The 22468-nt window shown below is 33.9% G+C and overlaps 3 protein-coding genes across 3 annotated transcripts in view; 2 read left to right on the forward strand and 1 right to left on the reverse strand.

The window, feature by feature from the left end:
• Positions 1–309: 309 nt before the first annotated feature.
• On the forward strand, positions 310–8192 carry HELRODRAFT_176772 (hypothetical protein; the record flags this gene model as incomplete). The annotated part of the gene is made up of 19 exons (XM_009024117.1): positions 310–373; positions 1086–1174; positions 1988–2104; positions 2966–3073; positions 3294–3397; positions 3681–3797; positions 3911–4114; positions 4390–4479; positions 4678–4864; positions 5012–5182; positions 5259–5335; positions 5805–5916; positions 6067–6146; positions 6452–6583; positions 6903–7007; positions 7079–7316; positions 7614–7685; positions 7790–7873; positions 8025–8192. The coding sequence occupies 19 exons, from the start codon at positions 310–312 to the stop codon at positions 8190–8192; spliced, it is 2319 nt and encodes a 772-aa protein (XP_009022365.1).
• On the reverse strand, positions 8025–13267 carry HELRODRAFT_113689 (hypothetical protein; the record flags this gene model as incomplete). Its single annotated transcript, XM_009024118.1, has 14 exons — positions 8025–8798; positions 8819–8851; positions 9277–9342; positions 9604–9770; positions 10109–10230; positions 10589–10653; positions 10973–11057; positions 11188–11309; positions 11600–11670; positions 11854–11928; positions 12162–12282; positions 12397–12521; positions 12673–12741; positions 13091–13267. 14 exons carry the CDS (start codon positions 13265–13267, stop codon positions 8780–8782), a joined length of 1317 nt encoding a protein of 438 aa, XP_009022366.1. The 3' UTR covers positions 8025–8779.
• A 6233-nt stretch (positions 13268–19500) lies between these two features.
• Positions 19501–22468, forward strand: part of HELRODRAFT_113693 (hypothetical protein) — a gene marked incomplete at its 5' end in the record, with an annotated part of 10092 nt that continues 7124 nt past the window's right edge. Inside the window, 2 exons of the mRNA XM_009024119.1 lie at positions 19501–19594; positions 19894–19984. Coding sequence (XP_009022367.1) covers positions 19501–19594; positions 19894–19984 — 185 coding nt within the window. The remainder of the gene's footprint in view (positions 19595–19893; positions 19985–22468) is intronic.

Genomic DNA, 22468 nt, shown 5'->3' on the forward strand with positions numbered 1-22468 from the left:
TGACTGTATATATATATATATATATATATATATACGTTGGCAGTGGCGTCACTAGGGTTGGTGTCACCCGGTGCGGTAACTCATGGTGTCACCCCTTTCATGACACCCCATAGACATACAGCATTCTTAGCAAAATTTATAAACACGAACAAGTTAAATGTGCTCGGCCGCGGCGCCTAATAATTCGGACGTCGAATTTGAATGGTATAAATGTCGAATACAAAAATGATTTGAACGAAAAAAATTTTATTCATAATACATTTCTGGGCGCTGGGCGGGTTAGGCTGAATTAATGATAAGAATAATTTCATGGAGGGACATAAAAACATAAACAGTGATATTTTGGTGTCACCCCCTGTGAGGGTGTCACCCGGTGCGGTCCGCACCCCCGCACCCCCCTAGTGACGCCACTGTATGTTGGTAATAGACCATAATTTTTACAATATTCTATAAATTCTACCGAATATGGTCTATTACCAACATTTACTCGAAGTTCTGCGACCAACCGACGTAATCTAACAATCGAACAAGATCGCGAGCAGCGACTGCTCCATCTCTCTCGAGAATTAGAAGTTAAAAAGAAGGTAGTTCAAGACTTGTCGAATCAACTAACTGAATTGTTGAATCAATGGGATCACTGTGATGTTGATTGCATTGTCAAGAATGAACTAAACTTATGCCGGAAAGAATTTATAAATGCATATATGCAATCATCAAAACTAAAACTTCATAAAATATTAACGCCAAACATTCGGTAGAATTTATAGAATATTGTAAAAATATATATATATATATATATATATATATATATATATATATATGATTCTAAGTATATAGATGAAATATGAAACTATATACTTAGAATATGTAGATAGATGTGAAACATGTAATGGATGTGTTAGATAGACATGTGGTAGATGAGGAAATATGTGAATAGATGATGAAACATTTTAAATAAATTGCGATTTCTTATTTGCCTGTGTTTAAAAGTGAACCAGGCTAAACAGCTTATTTGGGGTTGCTCAATTTGTTTAGTTATTATTAATTTAAAATAAATAAACTGAAAATAAAATACTTATTTTTAGGAAATATAACTCCATCCGAAATGAAATTGTATCTTGAAAAAGGCAATTTAGAATCATGTAAGGTTTTCTTGGCCTATAAGTTAAGTCAGGTCCATGCTGAAATTCTATATTCTAAAACAGGTGAATTTTTTTATTATCGCTATCTTGTTTGCTACGTTGATCCGTTAATAATGACATATTTTTTTATTTTCGGAGTTTGTTTGATGTTTCTTTGTATTAAAATTTGAAAACAGAAAGTCCAATCTCGTTGTCTTGTCGTCTGCCAGTTTTAAAGTTGAATGATGATGAGAGGAATAATGTTTTCATTTCAAATGCCATTGTTAGGTTAAAAATTAAAAATCTTCATTTTATTATTAATAAATATTTAACTTTATTATTAATATCTAGTTTTGTAATTTATTTATATAATACATTATTTGTTTTGTATTCATTAAACTTAAATGTCGAATAGTTTTATTAAAAGATGTAGGGAAATATGTCTTGCAATGCAAGTTAAAATAAATGAGTCTGTCAAAATGACATTTATTTTAAAATTAAATTAATAAAATATAAAATAATATTTGTGTGTATTAAAATTATTTTATTATCAGATTTATTACAATAATGATGAATTATATCAGAAATTCATCTCAATTAGTATTATATTATATTTTATATTTTTTTAATTAATTGCTAGTTTGTTTCTAAACAAGTCTCGTGATGTAACCAAGGAAGAACAGATTGAAGATGATGTCATCAACGAATTCGAAACTCTTCTCCTAAGAGTTATTTAATTAATTAATTTTAATTAATTAAACATCACTTAATTTGATTTAAATTCTGTTTAAATTTAAATAATGATAATTAAAGTGATTAAATTTTATAAATTGAAAATTAATTCAAAAACTTTGAATTATCAACAGCCCTTGGTGCACCAAACTTTATTAACCCACGCTGGACCTAGTAGCACCTTCACTGACGAGTCACTGGCAGATTTGAAAAACATTCTACTAGAGTCAAACAAATTTCTTTCAAACAAAGTTGATAGTTTCTGTAATTCAATTCAACCACTTCAATCTCTTTTTTATTTTCAATAATTTTTAATAACAAATTTTTCAAGAGAAGATTAGTATTTTGTCAAAAAATATTTGAATTTTTCAATTTTATTATAAATAAAATTAATTGTTGTTGTTAACAATGTCAGATATCAGTTGGGATGATTAACTTGTGGTTCTCACTTCTGCCTCTCGTTCATACAGTTTCACCATTCAGAGCATGTAATCATTTTTTCATTCAATTTTATTCAACTGTATTTAATTATTTTTATGTATTTTTTCATATAAATTATATTTTTATTATTTTCAGTATAATTAATTTCATTATTTATTGTAATCATTTTTCAAGGGGTTTCTAAAAATCATTCATGGCTCGTACATTGGTTTGATGAATTTTTAGGGAATGATTTATTCCTTAGCTCTGTGAAGGAAGTTTTACCTGGTTTTTCTTGGACCACATTATGTGTCAGTTGTGATTGCTTCTGTCGACGTTTGTGTTAATGTTTTTAGATGATGCTATTAATGTTGATAAGACTAATGTTGCTTGTGTCTGTATTTTATAACATTCTGTTGGGATAAATGCAGAAATTAACACAAGTATCTAAAAAAAATAATGAAAAAAAACCATAAAACGACATTATTAGTGCTATGAACTAGTTATCCATCAAAACATTGGCATATAATAAACTTTGCTGACATTAATTATTTCAAGAAACATCAATGTAAAATACACTCTCAATCTATCTGTTCAGAAAAACATTAACGAGAAATGTCGTTAAGCCTGTGATGTAGTCATTTCAAAAAGACATTTACATAAAAAACTCAAATGATTTTTTTTGGTTTTAGAAAGATCTAGCCAACCATTGTACAAATCCTAATGTATTAACATTATCTGAAATGAACATTGATGCTAAAGATAGGGGACATGTGCATTCATCAACTCCCACTACTGAGGTTTTTAGCATTGTGAAGTTGCTAGTGTTGTTGTTTGTGTTGTCTGTATTTTATTGTTTGGTTAATGTTATCATTGTTGTGATGTCGTTTCTAACGTTTTGGTTGGTGTTGTTTTGTGATTATATTAGTTGCTGGTTGTTTACTGAATTTCATTCATGCTGGTTTTACTCATTGTTATTATTATTAATATTGTTATTATTATTATTATTATTATCATTAGCCAAATGCTTCGGATGAGGAGTTGAAATTTTTGAGTGACATATTTGAGAATAGTGCTGAGTCGTCGTGCCCCACGAAGTTAAGGAGGAAAAGAACTGCCCCGATGTATGTCGTCATGATGATGATGATGACGGTGATGATGATGATGATGACGGTGATGGGGAATGGAATCAACATGGAATGATTTTGTAGCAATGATGTTAATTGATATGATTATTATGTAATCCTTATCATTGATTAAGTGCTTGATTAAGTGCTTGTTCTTATAATAATAATACAACTAATATAATAATTTAATAAGTAATTAATTTATCAATATTTATAAAAAAAAAGAAATTTATATATATATATATATATATTTATTTTAAAATTTTCCACACACAACAAGCCTCCCACACGAAGGTGACCACAATCTATTAGTGACGAGCGCCCTTCCTTACGTCAATAACGTTCCTCACCTTGGGAACATCATCGGCTGTGTGCTAAGCTCTGATGTCTTTGTAAGGTCTGTGTGTGTGTGTGTGCGCGCGCGTACCTGTGTCTGTATGTACTTTTTGTAGTTAATTATGTTAATTAACTTTATAATAAATTATAATAAATTATGTTAATTCTTGCCAGGTATGCTCGACTGCGTGATTACAACGTGTTGTTCGTATGCGGCACAGATGAGTACGGCACGGCCACCGAAGCCAAGGCCCTGGAGGAAGGTCTGACACCGAAGCAGATTTGTGATAAGTACCACGAGGTTCACAAGTCCATATATGACTGGTTCGACATCAGTTTCGATAGATTCGGCAGGACGACTAATCGACATCAAACTAAGTTCGTGGTTCATTTTCTCTCCGTTGTGATTTTCAAATGATAACAATTAACATGAGGAACTATTTTAAAGATAGTACTGCTGACAATAAAAATTATGACGACAGTAATTATATGCTGTTGTCACAGGCGCCAGTCAACAAAAACATCAATCAAATACTCACTGACCCTTAAATTTAGACAAACGACACCATACATAGCAAAACACATCGCACACATACACACACACACCACTCACACACACGCACCACTAACATACACACACCAAACACGCACAGGATTGCACAGGACATTTTCTGGGACCTCTACAACAATGGATACATTTTGAAGGATTCTGTCGAACAGTTTCTATGTGAAAATTGTGATAGGTAGGCGGTACAGGTTCACTTCTTAGTTGGTATATACCGAAAACAAAAATGAATTGTCATTTTTCATTTTTATATTAAAAGATATGAGATGCCATTATAAAATATGTCTGCCAACATCATGACTCATCACAGTTTCCAACGATAAACACTCATCATCAACATTCTCATTATTATCACCACATATCTTTACCAACCAAGATTTCTGGCAGATAGATTTGTCGAGGGCACGTGCCCTTACTGTCTGTATGAGGACGCCAGGGGCGACCAGTGCGACAAGTGCGGCAAACTCATCAACGCCATCGACCTCAAGAATCCGCAGTGCAAGGTCTGCAGAAGTACCCCGTGCATCCGACAGTCCAACCATCTCTTCCTTGACCTTCCTACTGTTAGTTGCCGGACGTGTTTTGTAGCTGGTGTCTCTGTGGTGGTCTGCTGCTATTGTCGTTGTCGTTGTTGCTGTCGTTGTTGTCGTTGTTGCTGTTGTTGCTGCTAAGGTAGCAATCACAACTCCACCCGCCATCACGAACTTCAGTTGGAACCTCGACTGAGTAGCCACCTGGATAGAGCAATGGAGCGAGGCATTTGGTCGACGAATGCAAAAACGATTACGAGGTCCTGGATCAGAGATGGGCTGAAACCGAGGTGCGTCTCCAGGGACTTGAAGTGGGGTACCCCTGTACCGCTGGAGGGGTACCAAAATAAGGTTTCTGGTCCATTTTCTAATTAATTATTTTTTTAGTTTTTTTTTATTTGAATTTTATTGTTTGTTTATAACGAAGGTGTTCTACGTGTGGTACGATGCTCCGATTGGTTACATCTCCATAACAGCTGACTATATTGATGAATGGAAGAAATGGTGGATGAATCCAGAGCAGGCTGGTTGATTAATTAGTTGATTGCTCAATTAGTTGATTGATTGATTAATTGGTTGGCCGAATACATATATACAAACGCTCACATACATATGCAAAATATACATACATACCTTGCATGCATGTGTTATAGGTTGAGTTGTACCACTTCATGGCGAAAGACAACGTTCCATTTCATAGTGTCATATTCCCATCGACGCTTCTTGGCACCAACCAGCCATGGACGTTTGTCAATCATCTTTGTTCTACAGGTAGGTTGGTTGTTTGGTTGGTTGGTTGGTTGGTTGGTTGGTTGGTTGGTTGACTGTTTAGTTGATTTTTATTTTAGAGAATGAATTAGCGGTTGAAAGTTTCTTTGTGGTTTGACTAATTTTTAGATTGAATCATTTTATGAACGAGCTCATGTTTGTTTTTCATATAAAACATTTTAGAATATCTCAATTATGAAGACAGCAAGTTTTCAAAGAGCAAAAAATATGGTGTCTTCGGTGACAACGCCGTAGAAGCTGGACTTCCAGCTGATATTTTTAGATTCTATCTTTTGTTTATTAGACCCGAATCTCAAGTAAATGTTGTTTGCTTGTTTGTTTGTTTGATTGATTGATTGGTTGATTGATTGATTGATTGATCGATCGATCGAATGATTGATCGATCGATCGATTGATTGATTGATTGATTGCATGATTGATTGATTTGATTGATATGCACATCGAAGGACAGTGCATTTACGTGGGATGACTTCATGTTGAAAAACAATAGCGAACTTCTCAACAATCTCGGAAACTTTGTCAACAGGTTTGCACTCATTCACTCACTCACACACACACAAACAAACAAACACACGCACATACACATACACGCACACGCTTAGAGACAAGTCACTATTTAGTTTCTTCATAAATTAACATAGTCACTCACTTATATACTGTATATATATTGTATTTATTTTCATTACAATAATTATATTTTTCTATTTGTAGTATTTACCACCTGTTTATTGATTGATTGATTGATCGATCGATCGATTTATTGATTGATTGATTCATTCATTCATATATTCATTTTTTTATTCATTTTATTAATGACGAACTTGACCCCAGGGCCCTAATGTTCCTTGCCAATAACTTCGGTGGCAAAGTTCAAAAGGTCAAATTAACACCCGATGATAAAAAGTTCATCATGAATGTGTCACATGAGTTGGGATCGTATATTCAAAATATGGAGCATGTTCGGTATGATGATGATTGTGATGATGATAATGATGATGATAATGGATGATGATGATGGATGGTGATGATATATACTGTCTTGAAGACAATCATTATTGTTAATATTGTTTTAGTCTCCACGTTCATCATCATTATATCATTTCTTCATCACTCGTTGTCACTATTCTTTTGCATACGTCCCCATCACCATCACTTTCACCATCATCTTCTCAGTTCATACTATGTCACAGTCGTCACCTTCTTTGTCATCTTCATCATCACTTTTATCATCGTCATCTTCATCATCACTTCATCATAACTTTCTTCATCATCACATGGACAGATTAAGAGATGGCTTACGAAACATACTCAGCATATCCTCGCTAGGCAATCAGTACATGCAGTCCAATAAACCTTGGGTCCTCATCAAGGGCTGTAATGATGACAAGTAAGCGATGATGATGATGACGTGATTGCGTCATCTTCTACACACCAACAAACACAAACGCACACACACAGATTAAGAGCAGGATCGGTATGTTCTTTGGCAGCCAATGTGGTGCACCTGATAGCCACCCTCCTCCACCCGTTCATGCCTAAAACATCAACTGCCATGTTGCAGCAGCTCAACGTCGCCACGAACACTGCAGCTGCTGCTTGCACTGCTGCCGATGCTGATGATGTCACTAATGGTCATCAGTTTGTGTTGGATGAACATTTTAGATGCTACCTCAAAGATGGACATTGTGTCGGCGAGGTGTGGTTTTTATACTATGATAATATTTATATTATTTAATATGTAATAATGTTAGTATTAATCATATAGTGCACTGTGTAGAAAAGTCAGTGGTGTTTGAAATTAGATTTGCAAAATCACGCGGCACACACGCACATGCACACACAACACGTATATAAAGCTACTGTGGCATTTTTTCTGTATCATTTTAAACGTGGTTTCTTGTGTTTGTATCGTTTAGAATTAATTAATTTATTTTTTATCCTTTTATTTCATTTTCTCATATTTTTTAATTTAATTTGAAAACAAAATTTTCAGGTGAAGCCACTATTCCAGAAGATAGAACAATCGCACATCAATGAGCTGAAGATCAAGTTCTCCGGAAAACAGGTTTCTGTCACGGTGACGATGGTCGTAATGACGATGACGACGGCGACGATGATGTTGGTGATGTCAAATATGATAGTAGCTATTGCATTAATTTATTCACGCAGCAACAGCAGCAGCAGCAGCAGCAGATGAATGGAACAGTGGAAGGGATGGATGAGTCGTCGTTGTCTCTTAAGATTCAGCATCAAGTATGCCGTTAGTTACTTCCATCTCGTGATAGTCATCGTCTTCGTCGTCATCACTGTTATCTTTATCTCTATCGTCACTTTCATCATCTTAATTATCATCTCCATGACATTAACACCGTCATTCTCACTCACTCACTCACCAAACGAACAGGGTGATGTAGTGAGAAAGCTGAAGGAGCAGAAGGCAGAGAAAACGAAAATAGATGAAGAGGTGAAAGTTTTGTTGAAACTGAAAGCCCATCTTAGTGCAATTTCGGGAAAACCCATGCCAGCGTCAGCTCCTGTTTCTAAGAAGGCGAAAGGGAAAAACCCAAAATAGAAACTAAAAACTCGAAAACCTCATAATGAACTATTTAAATCTTTTTTCGTTTAAGGCGTAGTTTATAACCACTGCTAAAAGTTTCACGGAATTGTTTGCTTTCCTTAGTTTTCTGATAATTGTTTAAAAGACCCGGCTAATGTTACGAGTGTGTAGTTATCGTTATAACTGTTATTCTTGTTGTTATTACTATTTTTGTTATAACTATCATTATTGTGATGTCATTATTTTTGAATGTTGTTAAGAAATGGTTTTGGATGGTTTCTGAGTTGTGTAGACTAGAGCTAGGAAATTAATCGATCATTATGAATTGAATTTATAATTAATTAATTGAATAATTAGCTAATCAACTAGTAAATTGATTAATAAATTAATTGATTGTTAATTAAGTTAGGATTTCTTTTTTTATCATATTTTATTTATGGTCTCTGGGCTTTTCTGTTTGTAAAATTTTGTTATCCAATAAATAAATAAATAATATTAATTAATTAATAATAATGATATAAAGAATACTCTGACATATGGAAAATTTGAATTGATTTTAAATTCATAAAATTAATTATTATTAATTAAATGATCCCATCAAGTTATTTATTTGTGGCTGATGAAGTCCAATCTAGACACCGGTTGTGCTATGCTGCCTCCTATACTCCTTCAATCTGTCGGGATGAATCGAACATGTTATGTAATTATTTAGGTGTTTCTAGGTTTTATGTTTTTAATAAAAGTTTTTTTAATTCGTTTCTTGTTAGTTAATAAAATCAAATTTTTGTCGTAAAAATTTATAAAATTTAAATTGTTATGTTATGTCGCAATGACTGGATTAATTTGTTACCTAAAGATTTAGTTGAGTCATGCGGTTTTGCGTGAGGCGGTTCATAGGTTAGCGCGTGTCTCCCGTTTGTGACATTTAAATTTGTAAAAAAAGATCTCTGTTTTTGCCATTTTTTAGTTTTCCGTTTCTGTCAAAGTCGTTGGGAGTATCAAGAAATAAAGCAGCGATGAAAACTGTAAAAGAAGTTGACACAGAACACGGATACGATGTTCAAAGCCAATCTCAAATTGAAAATACGAATAACTTAACCTAAGAGCCTGAATCTTTATAAATCCACCAGCGTCTTGCGGGTCGTAGTCCCCCTTTGCATCCATGCTAAAAATTATGAATAAGTTAATGTTATAATTATTGCTATTAATATTATTATGTATAAAGTATAATTAAATGTGTACTGCCACGTTAGCGTTTGATTAGGCTTACAATAAAAACGCCCTTCGAATACTCTATGAACCAGTCATTGTTTATGTACATTTCACATAACGGACGTAAATATATAAACGTTTTAAATGCGTATTGCATACGTATGCGTACAATACGTACTGTACGAGATTATTTGTACATAGATGTACAACCAACCTCACAAGCTCCTTGTTGTACAGCGTTCTAGAAGAATGTCTCTTGATGATGTACACTTGACCTTTATAAAGGTCAACTGTCACCTGGCCTGTGACGTCATCCTGACTCTTCCTTATGCACGATCTCACGTATTCGGCTTCTGGACTGTGCCAATAGCCTTGGTAGACCTGAGGTCGTGTGTTTTGGCGTGTTGTGGCTAGCGTGAAGCAGTGTGTGATAGCTCATCCGGATTGAGGAAAGAATGTTCATAAACGGTTATTTATATCTGTTTCGATAATGATTTATTTTAAAGGTTGATTATATCTGTATCGAGATAATTTATTTTAAATTATCTGAAGACATTTGAGCAGTATTTGAAATATTTTAATACGATAATATAACACGTAAAAGGTAGCGGTATATATTGACCACTACCTATAAATAAAAATGCAATACTTCCCATGCACACACATCATCAAATCATCACCACCATCATCGTCGTCGTCATCATCATGAACTCATTGACCTGTTCAGCGAACATAGCAGCGAGATGTCGTTTAATTTTTCTGACCTCTCTGTCTAGGGTCAGAAGTTCAAGGTCGAGGTGTGCCTGGTACAATACCGTTCCTGCTGGCGTCTCATAGATGCCTGATAGTTTTGAACTATTCAAATTAAGAAGTTGTCTTTCATTGGATGGATGGACGGGTGGAAGGATGGATGGACGAATGGAGGGATGGATGAATGAATGGGTGGATAGATGGATGGATGGATGGAAAAAATAATAAGTGAGAAAAATGATGATCGATCGATTGATTGATTGAAAAATTAATTCTTTCGTTCAGAAATTGTGTGAATGATACGATTAAAATTTTACGATCGTACAGTTAGTTTCATTGGCGAATAAATTCTCTTTAAAATAATTAAACAAATATAAACAAAACAAAACAAGTTAACAAAAAATAAATAATTTTAAACTAAAAATAACCGATCAGTCAGTCGGTCTAACCTCTGGACTTCATACCGATGTAGCGGTTCTCAACAATATCGATTCTTCCGACGCCATGTGCCATCCTTAAATGAATTGATTCAATAACAATATTCGCTATTTTAACGAAGTTAGCAACAAAAATCAGTTTCAATTGACATACTAGACGTACTATAATTAAAAGGTAAGTTACGAATTATACAACCGGGTTTAAATGCATGCACTGCCACTAAAATATTTTTAAAACACGTAACTTTATCTGCTTACACGTAAACTGTAAAGGAAAAAATTCTGGTAGGATATTCGAGAAAATGAAAAAATATAATAAAATAAAAATATAACAGTAATAATTTTAATAATAATAATAATTGTTATTATTATTAATTATTATTATCATTAACTAACGCCATCTCGTTGATGTACTCGTAGAGTTTCAGTGAACTTTCACGTTCCTCACTGGTTGATACATTCTTCACTTTTACTGGCACTCCTAGTCGTTTTCAATCCACCAATTACTTATTTAATTAATCAATCAATCAACCAATTAATCAATTAATTAAGTATTTTTTAATAACTAATTGAAAAATTAATTAATTGATGGGATAAATAATTAGTTAGACCTTTAAGAAAGGTAATCTCCAGTCTGCATGGTTGGTCTGGAGCGGCACTTGGATGTTTGGTGAGGAGGAAGATATCACTAGGAGATTCAACTTCAGGATCTTCCAGTATTCCCCCTTCATAACTTTGCCAACATTTTAACCCAAAGATTATTAATACTACTAAGATTAAATTCGATATTCGCAACTGTTGATGAATCGAGGACTTTCAATGAAAAAAGCCCACACGTGTTAGCAAAATAACCAAATTTCATAAGCACGTTTTACTTAAATACGTTTAACGAAACCGGCAAAATGTATAAAAAAAAACATGCATACTTCATGAACCAGTTAAATCGTAACCGTTATTATTATTAATTATAATTATTATTGCTATTATTATTATTATAATTTTTTCTCTTCCCCTTCCCTGTACCTGACGTGGAACAAGTTAGCATCGATACTCCACGGCGATTTCGGAGTGACTGGAAGTGGTATGCTATGTTGCTGGCGGGAAAGATTTTGAATTTTTAAATTTATTATTTGTTATTGTCATTATTAGTATTTATTATTGTCGTTGTATTTTATTATTTATTATTTGTTATTATTATTATTATTTATAACTGTTGTTGTGTTTTATTATTGTTGTTGTTGTCGTAATTGAAAAAGTTGTTTGAATTAGAAACTGACTCTGGCATATTCGAAAAGGTCGGTCCGGCCGTTGAATCTCTCCAGAAATTCCTCTATTCTCCACGGAGCTATCACCTAGTACGTACCACACAGAAAATATTACAAAAAAAATTTCTTTCGCCTAGTGTTTTAAATTGAGAAAAAAGAAAGAGGAAGAGCCGATAACATGCAAGCAGCGCATGCTATGCGTTGGTTCAAGTGCATTCACGTATAAGAGCTGGCTGTTGTTTTGGGTGCCCTTGAAAAATATTAAAGTGATAAACGAATTAAAAATAAAAGTTCAAAAGACATAAAAACTATCAGAGGACCTTGATATCTGGCTTGAGCGAGTATGCGGATAGTTCAAACCTCACCTGATCATTCCCCTTGCCCGTGGCACCGTGTGAGATGTGACTAGCCCCTTCTACATCAGCCGCATCCAGCAAGCCCCTGGTTCCGTATATATTTTCCATTTATAGTTATCTATTCATTTATACATTTCCATATTTGCAAGTATTTGCGTTAAAAATAGAATGCGCGTATGTGTGTGTGTGTGTGTGCTACTTGGCAATGCAGGGTCTAGCCAGGGAGGTACCCATATGGTACCTGTCCTCATACAGTGCACCGCTCTGTATGGAGTACCACACGTAGTCTTCAAGAAATTTCTCCCTGACGTCATCGATGATCACCTGATTGGTTGATTAATTAATTGATTGATTGATTGGTTGGTTGGTTAATTGGTTGACTGATTGGTTGATTGGTTGGTTGATTGTATGATTGATTGGTTGTAATTATTTATTAAAATTAATCAAAACGAATTCAATTAAAAGACCGTAAGACCTTCTTAGCTCCTAGCTTCAGGGCTTTGAATTTCAGTTCTTCGAAGGAATCTTTCTGCCCGATGTTGGCCTAATTTTTTAAAATTGACACTCTTACTCTATTACAGTTTAATTCTGCATTTATTACATTACAATTAAATATTGATTTAACGAGATTAATATGTCACACGATTTATAGGGTACATAGTTTATTAACTTAGTGATACGTTAAATTGTGTACAGTACATACTCGCACCTTATTTAACTTAATTATTTAAAACTGACAAAATTTTAAAACTCCGAACAACGAAATGCTCAACAATAGCAAACGAACAACAACAGCCAAAAACAAAACCGAACAAAAGTGATACTTACCACAAAATTACGCGACGAACATTTAAACACAACAAACGAACGAACGAATGAACGAACGAACGAACCACATAAGCAATGACGTCATAGCCCTGTTCAATGAGCCAGACGAGTATGCAGGAGGTATCGAGGCCACCACTGTACGCCAAGACTACCACATCCTTTCCACCAGCACATCCTGTGTTCTTGATGTTGCTGGAATCGTTGGTGTTGTTGTTGGTGTTGTTGGTTTTGTTGTTATTCATGTTGTTGTTGTTGATGTCATTGATGTTGTTGTTGTTGTTAGCTTCCATTGTCTGAGGCTTTGAAATGTTTTTAAGAAGAATGAATTTCTAATTAAATTCTCAGTTTATTCTTATAATTTCAAATTTTATTTCATCAATATTCAACTTATTTATATTGCTAGATATTTTTCCACTTAATTCACCAAATGTTATAAACTCATTTTGGAAACCTCTCAAAAAAATGTGCATAGCGGTCCTACTAATCCTGCTGCAGCTAAAGAAATATCTCATGTAACAGATGAGGATGATTGCGCGCTCTAATTAACCCATGATTTGTTTATAAATATATATATATATATATATAAATATATATATATATATATATATGTGTGTGTGTGTGTGTGTGTGTATATATATTATATATATTGTAGAGTTTAGCTTTCTGTTTAATTTTTCGAACCATAGAGGTAGATGGTAAATCATCGTCAAGTTTCTTGAGTTCAAAACCAGAATTTTTATTTATGATAAGCATGATAGAACACTTAAGCACGATAGAACGAAAAAACTTTTCCGGTATTCCTATCTATTACCATCTTCGGTGATCGAATTGATACGTTGTATATGTGGCCAAATGCTCAAGTATATATAAGTGTTAAATGTGGATACTTAACGGTTTATCATTAATATATATATATATATATATATATATAATATATATATAATATATATATATATATATATATAGTTATACATATTTCAATCATCTTCATCATTTACACGAGATTTACCTTATCGTCATCATCAACAACATCATCATAAACAACAACATCATCATCATCAACAACATCATCATCATCAACAACATCATCATCAACAACGACAACAAATCATAATCATCATAACCGTTAATAAACATGACGCGTGGTTGTTAATAAGAAGATAATCCACCATCTTCTGTGGTGGGATGGGACACGGGAGAGAGAGAGAGAGAGAAAGAGAAAGAGTGAGAGAAAGAAAGAGAGAGGGAGAAATAAATATATGTTTACGGGTGTGTATGTGTGTGTGTGGGATGGGACACGAGAGAGAAAGAGAGAGGGAGAGATAGATAGAGAGAGAGAGAGAAGAGATAGAGAGAGAGAGAGAGAGAGAAAGAGTAAGAGGAAGAAAGAGAAAGGGAAAAATAAATATATGTTTTGCGGGTGTGTGTGTGCGTGTACGTGTGTGTGTGTGCAACAACAACAACAACAACATTTATAGCAAATTATATCAACATTCCAACAAAGTATATTTACGTTAATTTTTTTAAAATGTGTCCACTCTTTAAAAAAAATTTATAAATGTTCATGAATACTCATAAATATTTATGAATATTTAAAATTTTAATAATATTCATGAATATTAAAAATATTTATGAACATTTAAAAATTTAATAATATTCATAAATATTAATTAATGTTTATGAATATTTAGTGATATTTTTATACTAACAAAGCAAAAGTATGTATGGTAAAGACGATCCAACCAGCCAGACGATATTTCAATTTCTAACTCATGAATTTTTGTTTCGCACATGGTTTAATAATAAATAAATAATTTATACTGGCACATAACTAGATCTTTTTTTAATTTTTAGAAAAAAAAACAACAACAACAACAACAACAATAAAGCATCAACTGAATGAAAGATTATTAATAGCTACTATAGTAACGATATTAATGTCGACAACAACATCATCAACAATAACAACAACATCAACAACAACATCATCAACAACATCAACAACAACAACATCAACAACAACAACATTAACAACAACAACATCAACAACAACATCAACAACAACAACAGCAGCCGCAACATCAACTTATGAAAGATGAAGATGTCATCATGGCTGACGGCATTTACGTGTGTCACTACTCTATCGATGATGATGATGATGATGACGAAGCTGACGACGACGATGATGATGATGATGATGACGACGACGACGATGATGATGTTGTTTTATTTGAATTTAGATATAACTGTGAAACACATTAATGTCTTAATGTCTCCCTTGTTATTGTAATGACTTTGTAATTGATATTGTTGTGGATGTTATTAATGTGATAGAAGCTGTTGTTATTGATGTAGTAGTTGTTGTAGTGGTAGTTGTTGTTATTGTCGTTGTTGTGGTCGATAGATTGACCACAGAGAATGATTTAGCGCAATTAGCATCTCACTGAACATTTCAGTAGAATTCAGCAGCGCGTATCATCAACACAACATGCATGCCTCACTGATTTTGTTGTTGTTTGTTTGCTTGTGCGTGTTTGTTTGTGCGTGTAGTTGTTTATGTTGCTGTGGAGTTTGTGTGACTGATTGTTTGTGTGACTGGTTGTTTGTGTGTTTGTTTGTGTGGTTGTTTATTTGTTTGTGCTGTGTGTTTGATTTTATTAGTAAACTCTTTTAGGTCATATTTGATTGTTTGTAATTTTTCGCCATTGTCATCATTATAATCATGATCCTCATCGTCATCATCATCATCTTTGTCATCATAGTTGTCGTCGTCGTCATCATCATCATCATCGTTGTCATCATCCTCCTCCTCATCATCATCATCACGGAAAAAGAACAAGTCCATAACTGACAAATTAATGCGAGTTCACTCACTTACCTACCCATTCAGTCACTCTCCATCCATCCATGCTTCTTTTCTTTTATTTTTTAAGTTTTTCTTTTGCTATTTAATTGATTAATTCACTTAACTCGTTTGCTTACTCACTCGCTCCTTCGCTCCCTTACTCACTCGCTCACTCGCTAACTCGCCCACTCACTCATTCACTCACTCGCTCACAAGCTCACTCACTCACTCACTCACTCACTCACTCACTCACTCACTCACTCACTCACCCACCCACTCACTCACTCACTCACTCACTTACTCACTCATTCATTCATTCATTCACTCACTCATTCATTCATTCATTCCCAACGATCAACGTCCATTCGAGCGGACTTAACAACTCACTCCAACCTGCCACGGTGTGTGTGTGTGTGTGTGTGTGTCTGTGACTGTGGTTGTGTGTCTATGTTAGTGTGTACATGTGTATATGTGATTTTTGTGTATATCTGTAAATATACGTGTGTGCTTTTGCGTTAGTGTTTATTGTATGTGTCTATAGGTATCTGTGAAGATATGTACGTGCGTGTCTTGTATTTGTTTGTATATGTGTGTATGTATGTGTGTGTGCGCATGTGTGTACGTGTTGGTAGTTTTGTTAATGTGTTTGTTGTTGTTGCCTAAATTTTTTGTTAGTGTTGTCATTTGAGTTGTTGATGACATTTTTTAATGCATCGTAAGATGAATGATGAAGCCATTCAGTCTGTAATATTTGGAAAACTACTACAACGATACTATTATGAAGTATTTCATCATACAAACTTCAAAGCAAACACACACATACACACACAAACAAACACACGCACACACACACACACACGTAAACATACAAACACACAGTTTATGTGTAGCTAATACGGTTGCGTGTGTGAAGCCAATTAAAGATTAAAACAGAAGGTTATTAAACCTTCGCCCTAAAATTTCCACAAAAATTAAAAATAAATTAATGACTTAATCATCAGTTAATGATGATGATGGTGATGGTAATGATGATGATGATGATTGTGATGATGATGATGGTGATGATGATGATGATGATGGTGGTGATGATGATGATGATGGTGGTGGTGATGGTGGTGATGATGATGATGATGGTGATGATGTCATCATCAACAATCATCATTATGGCGATGATGAACTTTCATATTACAATAACATCATCATCCTCCTCCTCATCATCATCATCCTCATCATCATCATCATCATCGTCAACAACAACAATAACAAACTTAAGGTTCCAATTAAGCGACCCTATCAACACGTCTTCATAACATCACACTTGAGATAATAATAATAATAATAATAATAATAATAATAATAATAATAACAAATAATAAATAATAATAACGTCTATCTAAACTAAACTCTTCAATCATGGGTTCTTTTTCTTCCTCTTTTTCTTCTTCTTTTTCTTGTTGTTGTTATTATTATTAACAATCGTTTTTACTATGAATATAAAATTAAAACAATAATCAGCCTGATGATAGACGATGATGATAGTAAAAGAAATGATGACGATGGTGATGATGAATATAAGGATTACAATGATGAAGTGGACGAAGAAGAGGAAGAGGAAGAAGAAGAAAAAGAAGAAGAAGAGAAAAAGAAGAAGATGATGATGATGATGGTAATGATGGAGGTTGAGCTTTCGACTTGCATATGCAAAGTGTTTGGATGGTATGTCACCAAGCTGGAATGTACGTGTGTATTATGTTTGTACGTGTTCACTTGTTTGTATGTGTTCACGTGTTTGAATACTTGTTTGTATATATTTGTATGTCTCTGTGTATGTTTGTTTCTATGTGCGCACTTGTTCTGCTGTGTTTGAATGTGGTTTGTTATATACACTTTGTTGTATATAGATGGTTGTGTGTGTTTGTGTGTGTGTGTGTGCGCGCGCGCGTGTGTGTATGTGTCTGTGCGAATGAGTTTTTATGTTTACGATTTTTAAGATAAAACAAATATGTTTCAATATTTTTTAAGAAAATTAGAAATTTGGAAAATGAAAAAGGCGAAATGACACAACGGCCCCAAGCGGACGAATTCCAGTTATTTGTTGTCCCTTCACAATCCACATGAGTGAACTCCCAGAAAGGCAGGTAGTAGCGGAGTTGCAGGCTTACAGTTTGTAAATAGAAAGGGCTGACAGAGTTACGAGTTTACAATTCTCATCTCGGCCATCAAAAATACAAATTTATTTTGTAAAATTTTTCTAAAATATCAATTTTTATTCAATTTACTGACAATTTTGTAATGAAAAAATGCGATGAATAATCATTGATGCGTTCGACATTAACATTTCGAATATAACAAGAAACACAATAGCACACAAACTAGCACAGCTTTTTAAGCGTACACAAACCAAAACTCATACGCCTACATGAACAAACATAGATGTACACAAACAGAAACAATCAAACAAACAAACGAACGAACGAACAAACAAACAGACAAATAAAAACATAAAAACATACAAAAAATAATGAAAAACTTCATTCATCATAGAAACAAAAACAATCGTGCCGGCATTAAACGAGCATCAACTGCCAATCAAAGTTTCTAGACTTCTCCCAGTTTGAAAAACCGTCCAATCAGGTTGGAGTATAACGGTCAGTCAGCCAATGAGAGGCTGGTTATGTTGACTGGTTTATAAATCGATCTATAAAATGTGTGGACATTTTATGAATCTGTTAAATAAAAATTTTCTTACATTTATTTTCATTTATTTTGATTTGATTTTTGTTTAATTTTATTTGTTTTTCAACAATTTAATCATAAATCTAATGATAATTTACGATGGTTTCAATAATCAAATTCACAAATACAAAGACTGTTGTAAACATAAAATTTATTCGTCTCATTAGTTTTTTTACGTTAATATAAAATTATGATTTGTCTTGAATTGAACTTATAAGCATTTTGTAACCGTGAATTTCTCATAAAAAGTTCGTTTCCACGTTTCATTGTGTTAAAAAAATTCTACCCGTTGCCAAAACCAAAATATTTTTGCAGATGGGAGAGAATGTTTTGAATATTTTATGGTTTTTGGTGTTATTTTTGTCTGAAAAATTATATTTAAACATTTTACTTGACCATTTTTTGGTTTTAGAGAGAGTTAATGTGCCAGTATTTTCGTTATATTTTTTTTAAATTTCGTAGCTGGTTTGTAGGTTGGAATGTGATTATTTTTGTACTTGCCATCTCTTACTGGAACCTTACTTGGAAATAATAAATTTATTTGAATTTAAATTTATTCGATACGATGATCCATTTAGTTTATAATATGAAATCATTTTTATGCATGAAGACGATCTTAACTAAACTTAAAAGTATTTTTTTTCTCTAATTTTCAACATATTTCCACAACACATAAACAACACACACACACTTCAATAACTCACACATACAGATTTATCTCGGCGAACTCATTCACGCACCACACACAAACAAACTTATACCATGTCAAAAACACATTGAATACAAAATCATTTGTACAACATTGAAATACAAACTGTTAAATAAAATAAACAAACAAACATAAAAACAAACAAACAAACAGATACAAACAAACGACCGAACAAACAAACAACGATGGGCATAGTTGACATAAAACATTGCAGAGGATGTTGCCAGCCAATAGAGGACAAGTATTTGCTCAGGGTCAAGGACGAATGCTGGCATGAAGGTTGCGAAAAATTTTAATATTTATGAATAAATTTTAATATTATAAAATAAATTTACATACGTTATTTAATAATCGTAGCAATGTATTGAAAATAGTGAAACTGACGGGGGTTTATATCTATTCACATGTAATGAGATTTTTTAAAAATATTAACCCATACGTCATACTGAACAGTTACAAATGAATTTAATTAACTCCAATTAATTTCAAGTTTTAATTGCTAATTATTCACATTTAATATTAATTAATTGAAAATAATATTGTAATTAATGCAATGTAACATTTAATGAAACGTGCAGGTTGCGTTAAATGCTGTGCTTGCCAACAGACACTCAACTACACGTGCTTCTCGAAAGATGGACAACTCTTCTGTAAGGATGATTATGAGAAGTTAGTGTTGTTGCTGTTGTTGTTTTGGTGTCGTTGTTGTTGTTGTTGCTGCTGTTGTATTGGTTTTATTGTTAGTGTTGTTGTTTGCTTGATGATGTTGTTAGTGTTGTTATTGTTTTGATTATGAAAAATTAGTGTTGTTGTTTTTGTAGTTAGGTAGCTAGCATACATGGCGACCAGATAGTGTAGCGGTTAAGGTGCCTGGTCGTAGTACTGCAAAGACCTGGCTCGAACGCACAGAAATCCGCATCTTTCGCATGAAATGTGCGTGTATGATGCGGCGATTTGCGTGCCGTTGTGTGCACCTTCTTGTGTGGGTGGGTTCCAAAATACACCTTATGAAAACAACAAATATCAAAATACGCCTTATAAAAGTACAAAATACCAAAACACGCCTCATGCAAGTGAATACAAAATACGCACACGCACACACACACGCAGCCAGCCCAGCATTCGAAGACTTTGCGTCGGTGTTGCCATGGAGACAAAATGGCCGCCAAAGCGGAAGTCATTAAGTAAACAATAAATAACGACCGTGACGTCATCGTTGGTGACCGCGTGAGGGTGCGTTCATTAAATAAGTTTATAGAGCGCTCTATATTTATTTTCAATTTTATTTGATAAAGAATAAATAGCTTTTTGTTCTTGGTTGGGGGAGAAAAAAATGAAACATCTCAACAATAGAGATATAAGAACTACAATTAACAAGGGTACTATAAGAGTAATTGGGGTGATAAAACGCTGGTGATGGTGATGAATTTGTGAGGATGACATTGATGACAATGATGATGATGATGAAGATGATGATGTCGATGAAGAAGAAGATGATGAAGAAAAAAAGATGATGGTGATGATAATGATGATAGCGATAACTCTGCTTTTACTCTGATGTAATTTTTAGCGATTACAAAAGTATCGTCATCATCGCCGCAAACAGCGTCATCATCATCATCATCTCCTCCTCCTCCTCCTCCATCATATTAATAACGTAACCAACTACTGCGATCACGTGACGAGCTGATGAGTGACGTCATTGTGATGTTTGAAAATTATGTCCAGCTGATCGCGAGGGCAATTGCTATTTGCATTTGTCGACGATGGTGAAGATGATGACGATGGTGAAGATGCAGACGATGATGACAATTAAGTGATGATAAAAATGATGATGAACTGACAAACGTATTAATGATAATGAAATTATGATAACCAGCGCACTTACAATTGATCATGTTCTTCTTAGGAGTGTGTGTGCATTCAGCTGGCTCACTATAATGCTAAATATTAATTTCCAATCACACATAAAAAAACATAAACACATGCAAATGCACTAACAAGCACACATACAAACACCAATACAAACACCACATACACAAACACACATACAAACAAACACATTCGTACTCACACATACAAACGCTCTCACACACATACAAACACGCACGTACGCACGCAAACAAACGAAACAAACACACGCATACAAACACACGCACACACATACGAACACGTACAAACATACACACGCACACACACATACAAACTCGCATGCTCACACAATCGAATGCGTGGAAGAGTGAAAACCGGATGTGAGAATTGTGCACAGCGTCCAGCTAATGCTCCTTTATTAACGTGGGATGCTAATATAAACGACGGCGAGTCCATTTATTTTCACCGGGCATTCTCTCTTCTGTTTTCTTTCATTTTCTTCGTTCGTCTTTTCTTTCTCTCTTTCTTCCTTCTCTCTCTCTCTCTCTCTCTCTCTCTCTCTCTCTCTCTATCTCTTTCTCTATCTCTTTATTTCTTTTTTCTCTTGCTCACTAATTTCTTTTAAAACTCTTTCTTTCATTTGCATAGAAACGATACGCATACATACGTGTTAATGTTTTTTTTTATAAATATAATTGTTTTATTTGTATGTTTCATTCTTTTGTATGTTGTATGTGTGTTTGTATGTTTGCTTGTATGAGTCAAATGTTTTTGTACGTTTGTTTTGTATGTGTTAATTGTTTTTGCATGTTTTGTAATTTAATGTAATGTAATGTAATGTCATGGATGTAATGTAATGATTATGATGCGAAGTGATGTGATGCCACTTGTAAATGTGATGAATTTGTTGCGATCAGAGTTGATGTTATTAATGCTATTTAGAGAATATTGTAGAGTCTTATAAAAAAAATTTTACTCTGATAACTATATTATAGAGTGAAAGAGGAATAATTAAATAGATGGATGAATGAATGGATAGATGGATGAAAAGATAGATAGAAGAGTAGATGGATGGACGGATAAATGGATGGATGGATGAATAGATAGATGGATGAGTGATGAATGGATGAATAAATGGATGGATGGATGGATGGATGGATTGAGAGATAGGCGTTTACGATGAACACGTGTTGTTCATGTTGTTGATGAAGTTAGTGTTTGTGAGGATGACGTTGTTGCTGTTGCCGATGATGATGATGCTGATGATGGTGATGATGATGA

This window comes from Helobdella robusta (assembly GCF_000326865.2).
Source record: "Helobdella robusta unplaced genomic scaffold HELROscaffold_39, whole genome shotgun sequence".
Classification (NCBI taxonomy): Eukaryota; Metazoa; Annelida; class Clitellata; order Rhynchobdellida; family Glossiphoniidae; genus Helobdella; species Helobdella robusta.